Source organism: Ammospiza caudacuta, chromosome 1, assembly GCF_027887145.1.
Source record: "Ammospiza caudacuta isolate bAmmCau1 chromosome 1, bAmmCau1.pri, whole genome shotgun sequence".
NCBI lineage: Eukaryota > Metazoa > Chordata > Aves > Passeriformes > Passerellidae > Ammospiza > Ammospiza caudacuta.
In genome coordinates, this window is record NC_080593.1 from 48,524,581 (window position 1) to 48,545,626 (window position 21,046).

General features: G+C 36.2%; 1 protein-coding gene across 1 annotated transcript; it reads left to right on the forward strand.

The window, feature by feature from the left end:
* The first annotated feature begins 282 nt into the window (after positions 1-282).
* NME8 (NME/NM23 family member 8) lies at positions 283-16,393 on the forward strand. The gene is made up of 15 exons (XM_058817321.1): positions 283-315; positions 409-466; positions 1,317-1,423; positions 2,469-2,540; positions 3,567-3,683; positions 4,594-4,660; positions 5,867-5,943; positions 7,207-7,299; positions 9,308-9,453; positions 10,775-10,950; positions 12,497-12,641; positions 13,456-13,560; positions 14,251-14,399; positions 15,439-15,583; positions 16,171-16,393. Exons 1-15 carry the CDS (start codon positions 283-285, stop codon positions 16,391-16,393), a joined length of 1,713 nt encoding a protein of 570 aa, XP_058673304.1.
* The last annotated feature ends 4,653 nt before the right edge of the window (positions 16,394-21,046 follow it).

The following is a 21,046-nucleotide window of genomic DNA, read 5'->3' on the forward strand; positions in this document are numbered from 1 at the left end:
TGAGGTCAAAAGTTTTGCACACCCTAACAGATTAAGATACTAAATTTTCTTCTGTTTCTTGTGCCATGTGGGTTTTGCAAACAGTTGCATATTTCTCCACAGAATTCCAGAGTGGAGTATTAGCTACCATTATTGTAGGGGCTTCAGTTGAGTTAATTGCAAAGAGAATCAGAGGGCAGTGATAATTTGAGAACCATAAAAATCAGTTCTGTATGTCACATGGTCTTTTAAAAAACTTTAATATGCTTTGGATTTCAATATTTTTCATATAATCACAGGGAAATGGCTGGCAAGAAGAAAGAAGTTCAGCTCCAGGTATAAATCCTAATTACTTGAACAACTTTAGAGGGAAATAGATTCTTTTTCTGCTTGTTTAGAATGTTAAAATGTTAATTAATTTTGTTTCAGACCTTAATAACCAATGAAGAGCAGTGGGATGAAATGCTGCAGATAAAGGGTATAGTAGGTACTAACAGCTGATATTTTCTTTTTAACCTTTCATGGACATATGTGCATGTTTTCATATTTATATATTAGCTTTAATAGATACTCTAGAAGCCTAGCACCATATCTTTTAAAGAAAGGCTATATTAATATATATTTATAAAAGTATATCATAGAGTCATTGAACCATACAATTCTTCCATTTGGAAAAGACTTTTAAGATCATATATTGCAATTATAAATATACAGTAACTTATATGATAAATTCTCATCAAAATATTTATTTAAGTCTTATTTTTATATACTGCTGTACACCAGTGTTTAGAAAATACCTTTCAATATGGTATTTGGTAGGGAGTTGGATGCTTCTGTGTGTAAAATCTTTCACAGACTAAATAATTATTGCAGCATTCTAGAGAGGGCATGTTCCATGACATGCATTATTCCTAGTTTTCAGTTCATTTAGTCCAATAACTGTCTCCTAGCTCTCCTAGGAACTGTTTTTCAGTAAATGGAAAAAATCTGTAACAGGATCATATCTGCAGAGAGATAGTAATAGGCAGGATAAAAATGAAAACCAACAGTGGGAAAGAAGAAGAGAAAATAAAAGCAAAAGGAATATGAGAGAAAGGTTGCTATTTGGATTAATCATCTCAAAGAGTATTCTGAAGTAGGTTTCCAATGTCAAAAGTAATTGAAATTAAAGAGTACGTATCCAGTAATGTATCCACTGAATCCATTGATGAATTCATGACTCATTGTCTAGAAGAGGACTGAGAGATCCACACAAATGCCTTCCCAGCGCTGCTTCAGTGCAAACATAAATGTCTCATTTTATAACTTCTTTGTAATTCCAAACTATCACCTTTTAGTGATAGAAGTGTATCAAGCTTGGTGTGGTCCTTGCAAAGCTGTGCAGAATTTATTGAGAAAACTAAGGATCGACTTTAGTGAAGACAATATGCTACATTTTGCTGCGGTAAGGACACAAATCCTGTGTGCGACCATATTCACATTTAGATTTAAATATATCTTCTGCATATGCAGAGCTTTCATCTTATTGTCCTTATACTGAGTTGCTGTAATTTTGGCCTGGTTGCTTTCCCTGCATATGTCCTCATAAAACTTTGTTTAGAAGTAGATTAGAAATGGCAATAAATATGTAAGAAGCTATGATAAAAAAGAGCTGATATCCCACAACTTTTGTTTTCCTTGATGAGACTGAAGAAATATTTAAAAGCCAGACTATATGACTTTTACTTTCAGGTCTCTGCATAGGAACCATTGCATTTAAAATTCTTACATCCCTGAAAAACTTGCATAATTTTTTTTGCAAATGTTAACTTTAATTTCATTTTTAAGAAAATGAAAAGGGGAGAAATTTTTAAAAATCACAAAACTGTAGTAGTAAAAATATTTGTTTACACTAGCAGTGTGTATATGTATATATATATATATATGTGTGTGTGTGTGTGTTTCATACCTCCTATTTAAAGTAGATAAATTTATTTCAAAGACTCAGTTTATCCAAGATGTTGACCAAGTTCATCCTTTTTCATGTTAGTGAAAACTTAAAATTCCATGACGAAAGAACTTTTCAGAAAAAACCATGAATTTTTTATACATGAAAAAGGCAGGGATTTATGTTTGAAGTCTATCTCACGTGCTTTCCTACAGTTGACTGCATTTCACAAAAAAATTAACACACTGGATAAGCTCTTCCATCAAGACTACATGGGCTACTCCTTCATTTATATATGCTATTATAGCCTACATGAGAAAATAGTATCAAGAGAAGATATTTTTCCATGATTAATTGCTGTACTACAAAGGGAGGACAATCCCATATTACCAAAACAGTTCTTTCTTTATCACTACAAGGACTGTCAGTTGTATTTAGGACTGCAGTTTGCGTTTGCAACACCTAAGTATTCAAGAGTGGGGTCTTCCTGTGAGTAAAAAGGTTTTCTTTATATATGCATGCTTACTTATGTACGCAAATAATGTTTTTTGTCTGACTTCAGGCAGAAGCTGACAACCTTGAAATACTGAAACCATTTAGGAGGAGCTGTGAACCTCTGTTTCTTTTTAGTGTTGTAAGTACATCACATCAGCTTCTTTTAATGTGCTGCCTACTTCTGCCTTAACTTTACAATAGATTTTAAAATAGATGTGAAGCTGTACAAATCCTATCTTTACATTTTATATTATGTAGGATGGTACTGTCTGGTGTTGTTTGCTTGAGCCATTTTCCATGCCTGAATCTGGTGGTTCTCAAGCACATTTTTGTTGTAGCTGTTGCACGTAAGGCCACAGAAGAATTGTGGTAGTCACTGTTTTGGTGGTTAGTGGGAACTCCAGGTAAGTTTTCCAGGTTTGCCTTACATAAAGTGCCTGCTTGTGGTTACACTGAAATTATTTTATGCACTGTTTTCATCATAGAAAGAGAGTTTACATTTCCTGGCATTATAAGATTTTTAAGATAACAGATAAAATTGTGTTTTCACACTTGAGGAACTGTAGCAATTAATCATATATTTATTATCTCTCAGTGATGGGCACAGAAAGCTGGTTCTCCTAGGACTGCTCACTTAAGAAGAGATGGGGGTTGTTTTAACTTGAGGGTGACAGGATTTGAATTTCCATAAGCAAGGACCAAAGATAATGACACTTTCAGGACTCTTTCAGGTTTGAATCTGAATGCAGCCTAGAAATGTTAGCAGTATTTTTGGTCACCTTTAGCTTCACTGCTGTGCACCTGAATGTGGTAGAGAATGCAGTGAAAAGTCACACACACACAACAAAAAAAAGATGGAAAACTCCATGTTACAGAAATTAAGAACAAATAAAATCCGTATTTGCATTTGTTTCCAACTGTATTATTAGTATTGAGCCTAGAAATAAACATGGAAAATTTGGTAAAGAAGGAAACAAGGAATTAAATGCACAAAAGTTTCATTCTGAAATAATAGAGGCAGCAGTAGTTTTGGTGTTCACTTCAGTGGTCATAAGAAATTATTCTGTAGCTGGAAAAAATTAGCAAGATATTGCATGCTTCAAAATTTCAACTAAATGTGTAAATCAAGTGATGAAAACTCAGAGTGTTATTTTCTCTTCAACAGCATGGTAAAATTATTGCAATGGTGAAAGGTGTAAATGCTCCTCTCATAACTAAGATAGTAACAGATTTAGTGGAAGAAGAGAGGCAGATTGCAGCTGGAGAGAAGGAACGTGCTGAGGTACTCACAAACCAGATACTTATGCATAAATGTATATTTTTATTGCACTTACACTGTTTCTCTAAATGTCTATGATGGTGTCAAGATAATGTCTAATTTTTTGCATTTTGGTCCTAACAATAAAATTACATATAGGATGTGCCTTTAAGAAATTAAGTAAAATTATCTGGGTCCTAAGACACTTTTCAAGATCACCTAGCCCAACCCCTCTTGCCACAGGCAGTGGCACTTTTCACTAGATCAGTTTGCTCAAAGCCATGGGGGATTGCTCTGTACCTGATGAATCCAGTTTGCTACAAAAAACAAAGGCCAAGTGTATTCTATCACCTTTGACTCCTGACTTCCAGGTAACATGAGGACACAAGGACAGCTCAGTCTGAGCTCAATAGCCTGCACTGTGAAAGATCCCACTGTTGGAATTCACAGTAGCAGCATCAATCCTCCCTTGTTGCTTGTTCTCCTCAGAACTCCCAAATTTCCATTATGGTACTTTATATAAACTTGACAATTTTACAGGTTAGCCTAGCAATGCAAGAAATTGAGAGATGGATGAAATGCCACTAGCCCATAAATGTTTTAGTAATCTTTTTTCTTTCTTGACTATTTTTTATATCTAACTTAGGAACTGCATCATATGAAACAAAGACATGGGAAATAATCGAAATAATCATGTCTCATTGCCTGTTTTGTTTAAATGGAGATAAAGGACTCCACTTAGAGTAAAAATAGCTTTTTAACAAACGGAAACTCAGTTAAGCAAAATCAGACTGACCAAAGGGCCTTCTAAGAATTGCTTGCTTTCCAGGGTAGCAAAATTGAGATAAATGTGTTGTAAAGATGTGACAGCTGTGTTTGCTGACCTTGCTTTTTCACTGGTGATGTACTTTTACTCCATTTGCAATTACCTTAGGTAGAAGAACTCGTTTTTCATGATGAAGGTTCATCAGACGGGTCTGGTGAGGAGGTTGTGGAGGAGGGTAAATATATTTGATGTATTTCAGAAGTGTTAAAGGGAAGAAAGAGAACAAATATCTTTTGATTAATAATTGTCTATGTCTAGCACTAATAGACCTTCTTTGGGTGTGTTAACAAAATGCTGTCATTGAGCTTTCTTCTGTAAAGAATTAATGTACTGGGCTGTCAGCATCAACATTTTCAGCCCCACACTGAGAACCTTCAGACTTTAGACAAAAATAATGTGTGCCAGGGAATTTTCCTGTGTAAAGTTAAGGCCCTAAAGTCACTTCTACACAGTCCTTGTGTTAGCTGTGTACTTCTGTTGAGGTGGAATACCAAGATGGGGCCAACCTGAGAGGATTGTAAGAGTTAATCTGTGAAACAATGGCATGCCTTCTCTCAGATTACTCTTTCACCAGATTAGATTTAATAACAGATTTTTTAAAGTACATAAATCCATTGTAGGAGGATAAGCTTCCAAAACTACTGAAAAATAAGCACCATCCTGTTTAAAAGTCCTGTCTGTGATTTCTCTCAGGTTTTTCATTACCTGAGACCTCCATCTTTTCTATTTTTATTGTTATCTGTGGTTACTGAATGTTCCTACTCTTCATCTCTGCAAAGAATGCCATTCTACAACCCTGAGATGGAACAAACTCCTCCATCCTCTCCCTCTTCTTGATCTTGTTTTTTCTTTTCCCCGTGAGAGGCATTAGATCACAGTCATGGCATCCCTTTTCCTTCCTCTTCATGTTTTGATTTGGTTTTTTATTTAATTGTATGGTTCACCTGACAAATTCCTGACCTCAGCTTTAGCCTATATTTTTTCTCATAAACCCTGTGAGATCTAGAAGTACAGTATTATCATTTAGCAATTATCTACAGACTTCATACTAATCCCCAAAATCTAAACATGAAAGAAAATCAGAAAACTGAGCTTTAGTTCATGTTCAGCTTCAGGTTAGGGGGATCTCTCAGACACTGTAATACACTAACTTTTGGCAGGAATATTTTCCTCAACACATGCAGTTGCTTAAGTGTTTGTACTATTGGTAACAAGTAGTAGTCTGATGTTCCCCTTATCGCTATCTTAAATTATTCCACAGTTTTTGGGATCTGATTGAGTTACAGTCAGATGCTTAACTGTAACCTTCTGGTCCAGTAAAGATGATTCCCTTTATTTTGATGAATATATTACTTAGCACATAATTTTTTCCCTTTTTCAGAAATAGTCACTTATTCTGTTGGAATTATAAAACCTGATAATGTCTTAGCAGGACGTGTAGAAGAAATTAAAAGAAAGGTAGAGAAAATTTTAAAATATTCATTTATTCTATTTATTTAAGAGACATAATGGCAAAATGTAAGGTTAAGTAGATCCTAATTTATGCCCAGACTTTGGAACAGAATCTGATAAAGCTTCTCTGCTAAGGATGATAATAGCACAATAATTTTTACCTGAAATAATATGACATTCAAATCTATACTGTTGCTTTAATATTCTATGCCAGCAGAGGTTAGACATTGGTTCATATTGCTTCTGTTATGAAAAAATATAAAGCCTTATGACAATATATATCAAGACCAAATTAAAAGAATTTTAATAAGTATTATGACAGGGACAGTGACCTTTGCAGGAAAGGGAATCAGAGTGCTATATGGGTTGTTTCTGCAATTACTTAATTACTTTACCTTAGCTGAAAAGAAAGGAAGCTCAGTAAAGGGAAAAAAAAAAAAAAGAAAAAAATGAAAAAAAAAAAAAAAAGCAGTGCTTGAAAAGAGTTTAGCTGGAGCAGCTGCTACTTGGCTCATGAGGTGTGTTCTCCGACACAGGATGCACAGCCAGCCTTGTCAGGGCAGGCTGAAACCACTCAGCAGCACCACAGGGGCTTTTACAGAGCAGAGTGCTGGTGCACAGGTTAATTTTGAATTTTGTTGTATCATCAGTACTGGCGCTGGATACTGCCTTGGCTGTAAAAATACCAGTATATGGTACAAACCTCGCACCAATGGGTTGGGAACTTTGATGCAAGTCGTGTGCCTCTCTCACAAATGCTTGCATTTAGTGCAGTAACCCAGCTTAAAACAGAAAATCATAAAGTAGATTCAATTTTTTCCTCATTTGCTGTTTCTAAAGCCAAGTAGTTTAGCCTAATACAACAACTGTTAACAAGTACACATTTGTGTGACTACCATGGTTAGAATACAGTTTATAATTTCTTGCAACGTAAGTTGCATGTTGACCACTCAGAGTGATCCAAAGGAGTTTAATCAATGTGAAATAAAAGGGATTATTAACTTTTGGATGAATGTACTTCATACATTGAACTGCACTATATTTCTTCTCAGACATTAACTTAGGGGTATTGTAATCCTGAAGTGAAGTGCTTTGAAAGGCTGGAAGTTCAGTTTAGACAAAGATAGAGAATATTTCATTCTGAATATTTCAGAGAATTTAAAATTTAAGTTAGCTTCCAAAACCAATTTATTTTTAGATTTACAATAACATATGATTTTGTATGTATCTATTTTCAAATGCCCCTAAGTAATAAGTGAATAATTGCAGATTATAGAAGCAGGATTTGGCATTGAAGCAGATGAGGAGAGAATGCTTACTGAAGATCAAATCAAAGTATTTTACTCCCGGAAAAAAGATGAGGTAAAACCAAACTAAAAACATAAATGAAAGGCTCAGGTAAAACATATAATTGTTACTAGATGTGCTTGCAAATCTCTGTATGGTAAATTTTAGGTATATTGAAGAACAGAATTAATGTAGATTTAGTACATAAAAAAAAAAAATTCCTTCTCCCTTTTTTCACTGACTCATATAAATATCACTATGTAGCAATCTAATATTCCAACCAAATTAAAATGACCTCCAATTAAATACTAAAAGATTTATTTCTTCTTTTTGTTATCTAAATGTGCATGATCCTTAGACATGGGGCTAAATTTATAACACTATTTATCAAAATAAAATTATACTGATTTTAAAATGTGTTATGACAGGCATAGTGACCTTTGTAGGAAAGAAAATTAGAGTGCTGTATAGATTATTTCTGCAACTACTCGACCTTGGCTATTAGGTGCTGAAATATGGCACAAACCCAAAATCCAATGTCATCTATATGAGAGTGTATATCTATTTGACATATATTATTCCAGCCAGAAAATAAATTATATTACATATTATACTTTTTTTCTTTCTAGATTTTATCATGGGGTTGTTCTGGGAATAAATATGTGCACAGGCAGAGAGGGAAAGCATCTCAGCCAAAATCTATTATTTTTTTGTGTCTTGTCCTATATTAGGGGACAAAAAATAGCTAAAGACAGATATAAAGTTCAAGAAAATAATTAAATTAGGCTGTCCACCATTAAATTGCAGTGGTCTAGCAAACTGGCACCTGGATATGGTCATATTTTCCAGCAGTGTGATAACTAAAATTAACTGTTCAGAAGGATCTCAGACCAGAAATGAAGTTCCTTAGCAAATATTTTTACCTTCTGCTATATGTGTAAGAGAGACATAGGATGGAATTCTATTCAAACAAAGAGTTTGTTTGATTTTATTAGAGGGAGCAATGGAAAGGTTCACCCAATCTGAAGGAGAAGGTGGGAAGGTGTTCCTGTGGCATTCCAAATGAATAATAGCGAGATGAGATGGCTCCTGCTAAAGTCAGAGAGAAAAAAGAAAACTGACAGTAATCACAGATGGCTGCACTATGGTTTCAAAAGGAAGTAACAGGGAGATCTTTTAAGAAACCATGAAGAGTTTGGTTTTAGCAAAGCTGGGATTGTAGGTTAGACAGAGGCAATTTTGAAACAGACATAAAATTCATCTTCATGGGAATAGCAGCCAAATTTGAGACTAGTTTGTTCATCTTGGGAAATGGGTTAAGAATATGCACAGATGTGAAGATAATTGAAAGAGAAAAGCAAAGAATTGAAAGCATAGATATGAATACTTCATCCTTGTATTACTAAAGGAAAAAGCTACCATATGCAATGACATGATGCTGGCTGATAAGGATTTAGTCAAATATTTAAAATGAGAATAGATATCCCCAATAAAAAGGTGACATACAAAAATGAAATAAAATTAACAATTCACACCATAAGTTTCAAAACTTATTTTTCTGATGGATATCTACTTTTATAAGATTATAAGTTGAATCTGAAGAAGTGAAAAGCACATAGCAAAGGAAATGGAGAGCCTACAAATGTCTTGCAAACAGTTCAGTGTTCTATATTTATAGCCAGCTACATGACTTTTAGTTTCAAAAATTATTCATGGAACTGTATTGCAGTTTCTTATGTCACACAACATGCTGTATTACAAGCATAACAAGTGATCACATTGAATTTCTAGATAATTTTCTTCATTCTTGTCATTTGCATTTTAACCTGGAAGAACATCTAGTACTTGTTTAAAGCAGTTATATGACTTTCTTTATCTCAATTTACTTTCTTTTTGGACATTTGATAATGTTGTCTCAAGTGATTGATAAAAAATATCTTCCCAAACAATATATCAGAGTTCTGAGGAATGTATGTGAATGCCAGTTTCAGGAACAAGAATGTATGAGTTACTTTTAAAGCATAATTGTCTCATTTCCAATGACAAACTCAGAGTTCATAGGGGGGAAAATTTTGTTTTTTAGCCTGACTTTAACGCATTCGTTCAATTCATGACGAGTAGACCATGCCATGTTTTGATAATCACTAAAAAAGAAGCAACTGGTGCTATTCCTCATTGGATAGAACTACGCAAAAAAAGTGAGGCTGTTGAGCTTGAGGAGCCAATCAAGTAAGTACCAGTGAAAATGTGTATCCATGATTCAGTCAGGGCTCAGAGCACACCATAAACCAAGGCACGTTCCTACAGATGTGGCCACGTGTGCAGGTCCAGGGAGCAGGCAGAGTTCTTTGCCTAGTCCTTCACAGGACCACCACCAGAGATGCAGCCCCAGTTCTCAGGGCTGAATTCCCTTTTCTGAATGGGAATTCAGAAATTCCTTGCTTCCTAGTTAAGGATGACGAGGCAAGGTCATTGATCTCTTTGAACTCACCCTCAGTGGGTTCTCAGAACAATGGGAACAATGACACTCAGCGCAATGGGAACCCTTCAAAGCTGATGTAGTCCTTGCAATTCTAGTTCACCCATGCCACGGGACTGCCTGCACTGCCTGCACTGAAGGTTGCACTCTTTCCCATGTTTGCCCCTACGTTCCTTGGGAAGCTGTAGATATGGCCAGGGCAGACCTGAGACATGCTCTTCTCCCTGGGAGCACTGTAAAAGTCAGCAGAGAAAGGGAAGCATACTGGGTTGGTGTCCCCACCCTGGTCCAAGATACAAAAAAAATTGTAAGGATTAGCTGTTCACAACCATGGTATCTTGAAAAGTGTGTTTTTCTTCCATGCCAAGGGCTTGAGGAGAATTTAAAGGATGATAGTTGTATACACAGCCTCAGAAAACAGAGTATTCGCAAAAATTCAAATATCAGATCAAGTTTTATATTTAGACAAGACGTTTACTTAATGCAACATGAGCTTAAATACTTTGTCCAAAAATTAATTTGTTATTTGCAATTGACATTTTTGTCAATGCCTGCTGCATCCCTTTCTGCATTAACTAATTACAGCTGGGGAATACTGCATTTTCTACAAGTGGCCAAGAGGGACTTTATTTACACAGCTAAACAAACAGGCAAGAAAAAATGAGAGGTGTCTCTGTTATCAACAACTCTGTAGTACTATCATTTTTATGATCATGCTGTACATAAATTAAGCACAAGACTTCTATTGATCATTTGTTATACACTGTACACTTGTCAACAGTAATTCTATCTCATGAAACAGAGAAACTCTTTTGGATAAGCCAGAGGGGAATTTTTAAAGCGACCTGGCTGAGGTTTCTCCTTCAGAGCACATGATCATGCACTTTTTGAGAAGATTAATAATTTTCTTCTCAGAAATGTTACTTTACTCATTAATCTGAATTTAATAAAAACTTAATTTCACATGCTGTTCTTACGTTTCACTAAATTTTAAGAAAGTGTGTCTTCGAAAATTCAGCTTGTTAACACTAAGCAGTGATTTAAACACTGTATTACTTCATGTTTCATCAGGTTGACACCACTCAAGGAAACCGACAGTCTGGTAAATTTATGCGATGTGCAAGACAGTATTGAAGATGCCAGCAGACAGCTTGCCTTCTTTTTCCCGAATTTTCATATTGAGGAGGGAGGACACGCTGAAAGGACTTTGGCCATAATTAGACCTAAGCTCTTGAAGGAAAGGCGAGGTAAGTGTTAATAACTGTATTTTCTATCAAGGGTATATAAAACACATATTTTGAATTTTGAATTATAAATTCTAACTCAATTAATGAATTTTTTTTGTTGTTATACTGTCTCTCCAGCATTAGGCCAAGAGTAATCTTTGGAATGAAGTTATGAGGTTAATTGTTTTAGAAGCCCCCTCGAACCAGGTCTCATAAGCTCTTGGGGGTCTATAACACACCCAAGATAGCTCAGCTACCCTTGGAGGCATAAAAATCAGCAGGATGGCTTCTGTTGCAGTGTTGGAAACAAAAAGGTTTAATAAAAGGCAAAATAACAGAGAAAAACCAAGCCAGGTGCCAGAGGTTCTTGCTCCTAGTAAAGCACCTCCCAAAAGTGATTAGTTTCTTTGTTCACTTCTTTTTCTACTAAATTGCCCAGGCGGGACTTTTTGGCTCCTGTCCAATTGGCTATCCTTAAGTTTGAGGTGAAGTCCCCCAGGCCTATGAGGTGGCTTTTCCACGTAATCGAGGAGAGAAATTTCTGGGCCCCTTTCCTTTTTGAGGGGACAAAGGATAGTTTTGTCACTCCCTCAACAGGGGGCACACTCCTACAGTTAATGTTTTTCATATCTTGAGAATGCAAATGTCAATGATATTTCATTCCTTTGATTGATTTTTCAAGAAATTCTGCCGATGAAATATTTCTGGAAGACCTGTCTGAGAAGCTTGTATTTTCAAATGTGGTATAAGGAACTAGATTTCTCACCATAACAAAGTGGCTGATATTCTTGAATAGCAGACTCAGGATAGAGGAATGGCAAGGGGAAAAATATCCAACCAAAGAGGTTCTATGCTGCACGAGGCAATGCTGCTCCAAGGCAGTTCTAAACAGACAGCATTTCTACAGATTAAGTTAGAAAATCTACCCCATTACATGAAGCCTCATCCAAACAAGTTTACTTTTCTCCTCAGTCATATATTTACATTTCTTCCTAGATTTCAGACAGTATTTTTATTTCTAACTTGAGAATCCCTGTAGTTGAGCAATATTATGTGCAGAGAGCTGAAAGACTACAATCTTGATCTTTCCTTGTGAATTTATGTTACTTATGGTTGTCTAGCATGTCGCTTAGAGCAGCAGTTCTGCAGTTCATGTTTCAACTAATTACAAATTAATTTTGTAGGTAATTTTGGCATGTGCCAAATACTGCTAACTTACCCATGTGGTCTTGCAAGACTTAGTTAAATAAACATTTCACCTATTCAAATTCCTTAGACCTTCTTTTGCTGGTAGTAACATGTATCATATTTCTCAGTCAGGATTTCCTACTGATATTTTTTTAAGCATGAGAAAGCCTAAGTATGAAGAGGATCAGTTTTCTGAGTGTCCAGGCAACTAGTGATGCCTCCTAGCAGTTGCTTTAAATTAGTTTCCTGTTCTTGAGTTAGGAAACAAATTCACCCATAAAAAGTTTAACATTATCAGTGAAAAGTCCGTGTCATTTTTCTATAAGTGTTCAAATGAATGAATGGATGGCAATTAGCATTATTTAAACATATTTAACAGATTCCATCATTCAAAGGATACAGGACGATGGTTTCCAAATAGCAATGCAGAAAGAAGTAATTCTAACTGAGGAGCAAGTACGTACATTTTACCAAGAGCATGTAGATCAAGACTACTTCCCAGTCTTTCTAGAGCATATGACCAGGTAAGATTGAAATTTTCACATTAAATAATTGTTGAATCAGAGACTCACAGAATGGTTTGGGCTGGAAGGGATAATCATTGCCCATCTAGTTCCAACCCCCTGCCACAGGCAGGGACACCTTTCACCTGAATAAGTTGCTCAGACTCCCATCCAACCTGGCATTGAACACTTCTTGGATAATACATGGGTCCAAGATACACGTGTCTAAAAGTTCAGTAAAACACAAAACAGGAACAGATAACTGCAGATAATGGAATAATTTCCAAGTACAACAAATTAAAAAATCAAGCCTTTAAAAGTTACTAGCTACCCCATATTGCTGTATGTATGATGTCTCAGTGGCCAAGTCCACCTGATTTGAGTGAAAACAGCTTAGGTCTGCTCTGAAAAGGCTGCACTAAGGTTGTCTGTAAGACAGCTCTGAAATCTTCAACCAGGCCAGGTGCTGGATAACTTGGGGAAGAGAAAGAAATCATGTTTGGATATTCCCTTCATGGCTGGGGCATGATCAGTCTTTCTCTGTCTTGCCATTGTGTGACAAAACACAGTAACTTTGCAATTTAAATTCATATTTAAGCCCCATAAGCTTTTATCAGCCTGTACCTATTTAAACGATCAGATCAGTTTTAAAGTCCCCCAATACTGGGGCTCCTTTTCCTAGTCTGGGCTATATATAATCAAATTACTTTTTAAAAGTTCCAAGAGTTTGGAGTTTTGTTTGGATTTTTTTGTTATTGTTGGGGTTTTTGTTTGTTTGCTTGTTTTTTGTTGTTTTGTTTTGCTTTGTTTTAATTCTACTTTTCCCCTTGTACAGTGGTCCAACTCTTATATTGGCTCTAACACGAGAAAATGCTGTAGCACACTGGAGAAGTTTACTAGGCCCAAAGATCCTTGAAGAGGCTAAGGAAAACCCAGAGAGGTAATAGTCACAGAAGTAAAGCATCATTCACAGCTTTCAACTTCCCCTCACATTTCTCATCTCACTCCACATTCCAACTAGTGTAACTGTAGTGCCACCATCTGGAAACAGACATGCATTTCTGCAGTTTTTCAAGCTCTTGAAGGTAGCAGTGTATTACACATAGGAACCTCAGCATTTTTTGAGATATAATGGCTGCTAAACAGAATTAAAATCTGAGTTTCAAAAAGCGCAATGAACTGAAAGGGGAACTCTTGAGCCAGAGAAAAAATGCTGGTAATACACATTCTTAATGGGGGGGAGGAGGTCTTAAAATACCACCATTATTTTTTCTTGAAATACCACTAAGATTTTCTTGTAGCTTATTGAAAACTTTGCATCAGTAGAATATTTTGTTTGTAACTAAGTTTCTCCTACACAGTTTATAAACAGACACCTTAGTTCTGCCTGCTTATCACTGCTTTAGAAAACTGCAATGGTATCACCTTACCTGCTGCTGACAGAAGTGCCATCTCATTAAGAAATAAGTGGTATTTCTTGGAAATACAACAACACCGGTATTGGGAGGGAGGGATGCTTATATTTCCAATTTCCAAATCAACAGTAATTTATATTCCCTGGGTTGAAGCTAATTATAGTTCAGAGCTCAAAATTACTATTAAGTAACTTCCCTCCTACAATGACTCTTAGTCTGCGTGCAGAGTTTGCGTTTGAGCATCTACCTATCAACCAGCTGCACGGCAGCTCTACACCCAGTGATGCTCAGAAGGAGCTACAGTTCTTCTTCCCTGAGGAACACACCTTTGCAGTAATCAAACCTGATGCAGCTACTCCTAAAGGTAAGGCATTTAGATAGTATAGGCTGTATCTAGTGATGCAATCATTTCTGCAAAGGATTAGCAATGCACACTACAGTAAATCACATCAAATGCATTCTTTGATTCTCTGAAGTACATTTTCTGTGCAGAGAAATCCTTTTACATGGCTTGCATAATTCAGATACAGATCTCAAATGTGACATTTCTTTTGCTTAAGCTGCCTACGGGTCTTTCTTTGCTAGAATAGTGATGAATTGAAGAAAAAGAGTTCCTAGCTAAGTTAAACTGTTTAAGGGCCAGGCTTACTTACTTCTGAAAACTACCTTCCCAGCATCTTTATTAGACAAAGAGAGGGACTCTTGCCAAACCTGTATTACTTATTTCAGGCAGGTATCTCTACTGACTCAAAAGGGTCATTGCTCAGTTAGATGCATTCCCATCCTTGATTTAACTTCCCATCCGTGATTTAACTTACTGTTAGTCTAAGGGAATAAGGAGAAAACATCAAAATTAAAAGAGCACTATGCACAATTCAGAATCTTGCCCTAAGGATATTTGCTGCCACTCTTTAAAAATCCTCTACCTAAACCCCCTCCTTAGCATTATTCTATTCTGTCCTAACAAATTTTGGTAGTCTTTCTAATGGTAATTCATTATTGGCTTTTGTGAGTCTATCTTCCCCTCTTGTGAAAATTCAGATTGATTTAGGCCAGCCAGCTGATGTTTGATACAGCTTTACAACTACAGTCCACACTCTTCAATGTGAGAAGTAACAGTGAATGCTATTGTCATAGTTTATTAAAATCTGTGTTTGATACATGCATCAAGATGGATAATGCAGTGACAATGGTTTCTGCCTATTTTAGAGGACTGTTGAAGTGTTTCTTATGTTTTCCATATTTGGTTTGATATTGTAAGAATTCTAATAGCTATTGGTGACTTTTTTTAGAATAAGGCATCCAGTATTTTCTGAAACTTTTAAAGTGTTGGTGTTTGGGGTTTGCGTTTTTTGCATCTAAACCATTTCAAATCAAAAATGACTTGTTTGTCACTCTCCTAGATGAAATTCTGAAAAAAGTTAAAGAGGCTGGATTTAACATTGCGAAGATAAAAGAACAAGCTTTAACTCGGGAAATGGCTTTACACTTTTACAAGGACCACGAAGGAAAACCCTTTTTTGATGACCTGGTGAATTTTATGACACAGTAAGTGTTTTGGTTTACAGTACTGAGGTATGTAAGTAGACATCACTCTTGCTACAGTGCCAACAAAACATGCTACACCATAACTGGTGCAAGGATTTTACAACCTGTCACTCTTTCTGGCAAGTTTAGTGGCTTCTAGCAAATAATACTCTTCCTTTAAAAGGGAGATTTAAAATTCTTTTCAAACTTATGGATAGTTTTATTTTGGATTTTATTTTCCCTGAAAGGGAACTCCTTTCCAATGGGATCCTTTTTCTCCTCATGCAGGGCAAATATTTTCCTCATAATTATAGCTGATAAAAACAGTATGTATTGTCTTGCTTCAGAAATTATTGGATGAGAATGCCTTTTGGACAAGAAGTCCAAATCCAAATATCAGATCATCACAATCTCTTTGGCTTTCAACTATGGGATTTTTCCTTAAACAAAACATGCAGGAAAAATTTTTAATATTTAAACAGTTTAATAAAATTAAGATAGTTCAATGTTTATTGTAACCCTTCATGGTACCTCTGACATTAAAGCTAAGTCTGCATCTCAGAAACCTCAGAATAGTTTAAGAGATTTTTTTTATATTGATTTTACAGGGGTCCATCAGTGATAATGGTCTTAACAAAGGAAAATGCTGTGGAAGAATGGAAAAAACTCATGGGTCCAACTGATCCAGAAGAGGCAAAGAAGACCTGTCCTGAATCAATTAGGGCTCAGTTTGCAAACGAAATTTTGGCTAATTCTGTTTACGGTTCATCTGATATAGAACAGGCAGAAAAAAGCATTCAGTTTGTATTTGGAGAGCTGGATGCAGACTAAACAATTAAGAGACAGTCTCTGAAAATTGATATGCATGCAATTAAATGGATTTATCCACCCAACCACTACATTTAAGACTACATAAACACACTTATTTTTCTTCAGAGTCCATCCAATTTTAGTTGAGAAAGTTTTGTTATCAGCTCTTCCATACTGCAAAACATAGCAAGGTAACAAGTAACACCTGCTAGGAGTTTGGCACTAGTAATAGTTTCTTTATGTAGGCTTAGTAGATGTTTTTTCTTTTATCATTTTAACAGATTTATGTGTTTCCAATAGTTCCAGGATTCTAAAGTGTTTTGTGTACAGCTATCTTAAAAAGAACAAGGGCAAGGCTCAAGGAAGGTGGCTAAAACACCATTAATGGCACTCCAGTGGTGATGTGGATTGAGTTCTGCAGTTCCAAATGTGAGCCAAACAGGGCTCCTGGACCCACTGGCCAACTGTGTGTGTGTGCATCCCTGGTGAGACTGCTCTGGGCTGTTAAGGTCTATTGATTCCCTCAGGACCCTGAAAAACATTTGCATTATTTGTTTATTCATCCTTTTCCTAAATATCTTCTAAGGATTACTGTCACAGGTAGGATAATAAACTAAAAGGTTCTTTCCAGTCCATTTACTTAATTCAAATATATCAGAGGAACTAAAATATAAAGCCAGCTCTTACATAACAGCTATTCTTGACTCGTACCTCCTTGCCAAACTAGCGAGTTCATATCCTGTCCAGTCCAACTTGGCTGGCCTTCATGAAGAACACAAATATTATTCTGCAGCTGATGTATTCTCACATTTGTTGTCTAAGTCTGTTGAAGGTGGAGGTTCTAAAGAATGGCATTCACTTAAAGCAATTTACTTGCATCATTGATTTTAAGTGTGAAGTCTAGAAAAAATTAACTCCTTCTCATACTTTCTTTATTGTTCCTATTGTATTTAATACAACTAGCTGCTATAAAGACCTTCCTGACAAATATTTCTGTTGCAATGAGGCATTTGTTATTATAGACATTCCTCCAGCAGAAGTTGGACTGAGCACTCTCCTGGTGGCCCATTTTCACCTACAGCTGCTTTACTGCCACAAACTCAGCTTGAGGCTCTCTAGCCTGTAGGAGCTTGTAATTAGTGCAGAATTTATATGTCGCCTCACAGAGGTGAATTCTGAGAAACATACTTCAGGATTGCTGTATGATCTTTGGCTTCTTTTTTACTTCAAAAACTAATTAAAACTGTTCTTCCTGGCATTATTTAAGCACTCTGGGTCTTTTGGGCCCTGGCATGCTGTACTTTAAACCAAGAAGCAGCCTCAGAAAAGAGCAGATTGCTTGAGTAGTGCAATTTCACATACATCAATTCAGCTAATTTCCTCAGATCTTTGCTGGAGTTAATGGCTTCTCAACCAGTGGGACAAATACAAAGCTGAAAGTTAATGTGGGTTTATCTTTTGACAGGAGCAGAAATGATGAAAACAGCAAAGTGCTTTAATATCTTAATAAGAGTCCCTTACATGTCTGGTGGCAGTTCACAATCAAAGAGCTTGATAAATATCACACAGGTGTGGTGAATACTGTAAATCACTTATTGCTCTGGTATGAGAAATTTCAGTTTGCTGTGGGGGTACCGTAGCTCTGCTTCTGCCTGTTTAAGTATGGCGGCAATTTGTATACCAAGTTATTGCTCTTGCTTAACCATTATCCTCTATATTGCATCACATCACTCTTAAACAATGTAACATTTTTGTCAGTTTGGTTTAACTATTGAATGTTGAAGGATTTTGTCTATTTGGGGTTCCAAATTCATGTGTGTCAATTACAATCCCTGTTTTGTGCTTGATTAAAGTGATCCAGTAGATTCCATTGAAATGTTATGCATAGATCTGTGACAGTTTTTTCATGTTGCCCAAGTATCCAGACCCGAACTGTAATGTGGGAACATTTCATTTATTAATGCTCATCGTCTTCTCCTAAATATGTTCTTGATCTTAAAGTCTTCTAGCAGATTTGGAAAGGAGAAATTTAACAGATGCATCTTAAAATATCAAATATAACTGTTTCATTCCATCCGGATGATTAAGAGATTCAGATTTGCAAAGCTTTTATATCTTCGAGAACAGAAGATTGTAGATTTTATGCAATTATCAAAATATGCATTCAAAAGAATGGCAATCAAAATACTGTCAGTATTTTAAGAGATTGCTTTGTCCCTTTAAAAATTTAACTCACCTTGTAGGTATTGCCTACATTATTTAAACTGCCATCGCTCTACTTTGAAAATTATATTACTGTGATATAGATATGGATGCAATTTTCAAGAATTTGAACATTTCTGGTGGGATCAGCAATTATTTGATTTATATAGTCAGGAGGACTCTGTTCCAACATAAACTCCATGAAGTCTCACAGATTAAAATCTTCCTGCAATTAAATTTACACAAAACTGCTGCATATAAAACTTACAGAAAGTCTGACTGTGTCCATTTAGCTCATATCTAAATGCCAGTTTAAAAGAGAATGTGGCCTTTACAACTGTTTATTTAGAAAACATCTTGTCATTCATCATAGAATTAGGTGGTGCAAAGATCTGATTATAATTCTTCCAAGACTAACAAAAGATAACATAATTATTCTTCTGATTTGTGTCCCAGCAGGAGAGAAATGGAACCACAGGGCATGTTTATTTGTACCACAAACCACATATTTCCTTGTTTAGGAACTTTAATGAAATCATAACCTGATACTAAAGACTATATTAAAGATCTTTTTCAGTTTAGAATGATAAACAAAAGGGTTATAAATCTTAAAATACTGTTTTAGAAGAAGAAGTATGTCTGATTGTACTGAGATTTTGTACTGAATTACTACATAAAAAAATAAGACAAGTGGAGAAAAAGCTTTTTTTCCCTGCCAAGAAGATGGAGTCAATCAACTTGTGGCTCTGTACCACTTTTTTCCCTTTGCTCTGACTGCTGAATGAACTACACTGGCAAGTCAGACATTTCAAATATCTGTTCAGTTTATCCACAGCTCTTTGTGAGCAAATTATCAGCTCTCTGGTTACCTTGCTCAGAGAATACATTCTGAAGTTTTCAGAGTATGTACAAATTATAAAGTTTTCATCACACTGTAACCACAAGTAATCAAAATACTTCGGGTGTTCTGTTTGGGGCATTTCTTGGTTGCTCTGATACAACCATTAACCTTCTATCTGGGTGTAGTTTTGGGGCTTGATCTTAATATCCCCATCTAGAGAAAAGGAGTGTTGCCCTCCCTTGTTTTATGCTCATTTCCATAGTGGTTTATCCACCAGCCTTTTGACAGCAGCAGGAACCAATCTAATATTAATAGATTACATGGAAGCCCTCAAATTGACTGCACATCCAAAAGCAAGTTTGAAATGCTGTTTACATTCCAGTAAGGCTGTTGTTTCATTTCAGAGATGTTACATGAAATATAGTGTTAGAAGTTGAAATTCACTGCAATTTTTCCAGAAAGCCTTGGCTAGCTCTAATCAGAAGTAATGCACTCCTATAGAAATTAATTACTTGCAAATCATTGGGGAGTGGGGGTATTTATAAATGAAAACATAATTTTGAATGTTTGTTGACCCTAATTGATGGATTATATTTATTTACAAAATTAATTGCCGCTGATGTAGCTTACCATAAAAATCTGGTTGAGGAAAAGTTTTCATATGTGCATTTACATTCAACTGCTAAGCACAACCAAAAAGCCTGTGTCGGTTGTGCATAATTGGAGTAAATATTTTTTCAGGTTTCATTCATTTGGAATCTAGGTTACAATTCTGGATAAAAGAATTTAAGAGCTGTTTGAGTATTTTGGACAGGAAAATCTTCTTTTTATTTGCTTAGGAAGTATTTCTCAGTCATATGCACTGACTGGACGAAAGTTGCAACACTGAATTGAAGTGACCGGGTCAGTCAGGTCTTGTTGGAGGGAGGTTTATAGGTTTTTTAAAAATGTGTTTCATAAAAGAGTCTTGATTTGCATTTACAGTGAGCTTCTAAAATGGTGCCAATCATTCACAATTAGAGTAAATATTTTTTCAGGTTTCATTCTTTTGGAACTGAGGTTAGAACATTCAGTGAAAATACTGAATGGCACTTCTAACTAAACTGGGCACATGTGTGTGGGAGGTAGTAAGAAACTCACTAGAAGCATATGTTTGGTGTTCCAGGCAATTTTTATTTTATATTTAAAAAATGCCAAGCCTCTCAGTAAGAAGGCTTAGCAGCAACACTGAGAAAAAAAATCCATTTAACACTTCAAGAATTTGGCCTCTTAATTTTTTTCATCTTTAAATAGTTAGAATTACATTCATCCATCAGCAAACTATTTGCCTCCCTTGGCTGAATGGAGGTTTCACGACTCCAGTGCTGGAGTGCACCAGCACAGCAATGGCTCCACATGGCCATGGATGTGCAGGAGACGAGGTGAGTCTGACCTTTAGCCACACGCCAGAGGGAGCAGGGGGGGGGACTGCACCCTCTGGGGAGGAATTTGCCTGTTCAAACAGCCCTCACTGCTCCTACACCTATAGGGAAGGGAAGGGAAGGGAAGGGAAGGGAAGGGAAGGGAAGGGAAGGGAAGGGAAGGGAAGGGAAGGGAAGGGAAGGGAAGGGAAGGGAAGGGAAGGGAAGGGA

What these genes read in the sequence shown, in the direction of transcription:
- NME8 (XM_058817321.1), top strand. Translation starts at nt 283, where the DNA reads ATGGCTGGCAAGAAGAAAGAAGTTCAGCTCCAG. An exon ending in AGAAAGAAGTTCAGCTCCAG is followed by an intron (nt 316 to 408) that starts GTATAAATCCTA and finishes ATTTTGTTTCAG; the next exon opens with ACCTTAATAACCAATGAAGA. An exon ending in GCTAAGGAAAACCCAGAGAG is followed by an intron (nt 13,561 to 14,250) that starts GTAATAGTCACA and finishes AATGACTCTTAG; the next exon opens with TCTGCGTGCAGAGTTTGCGT.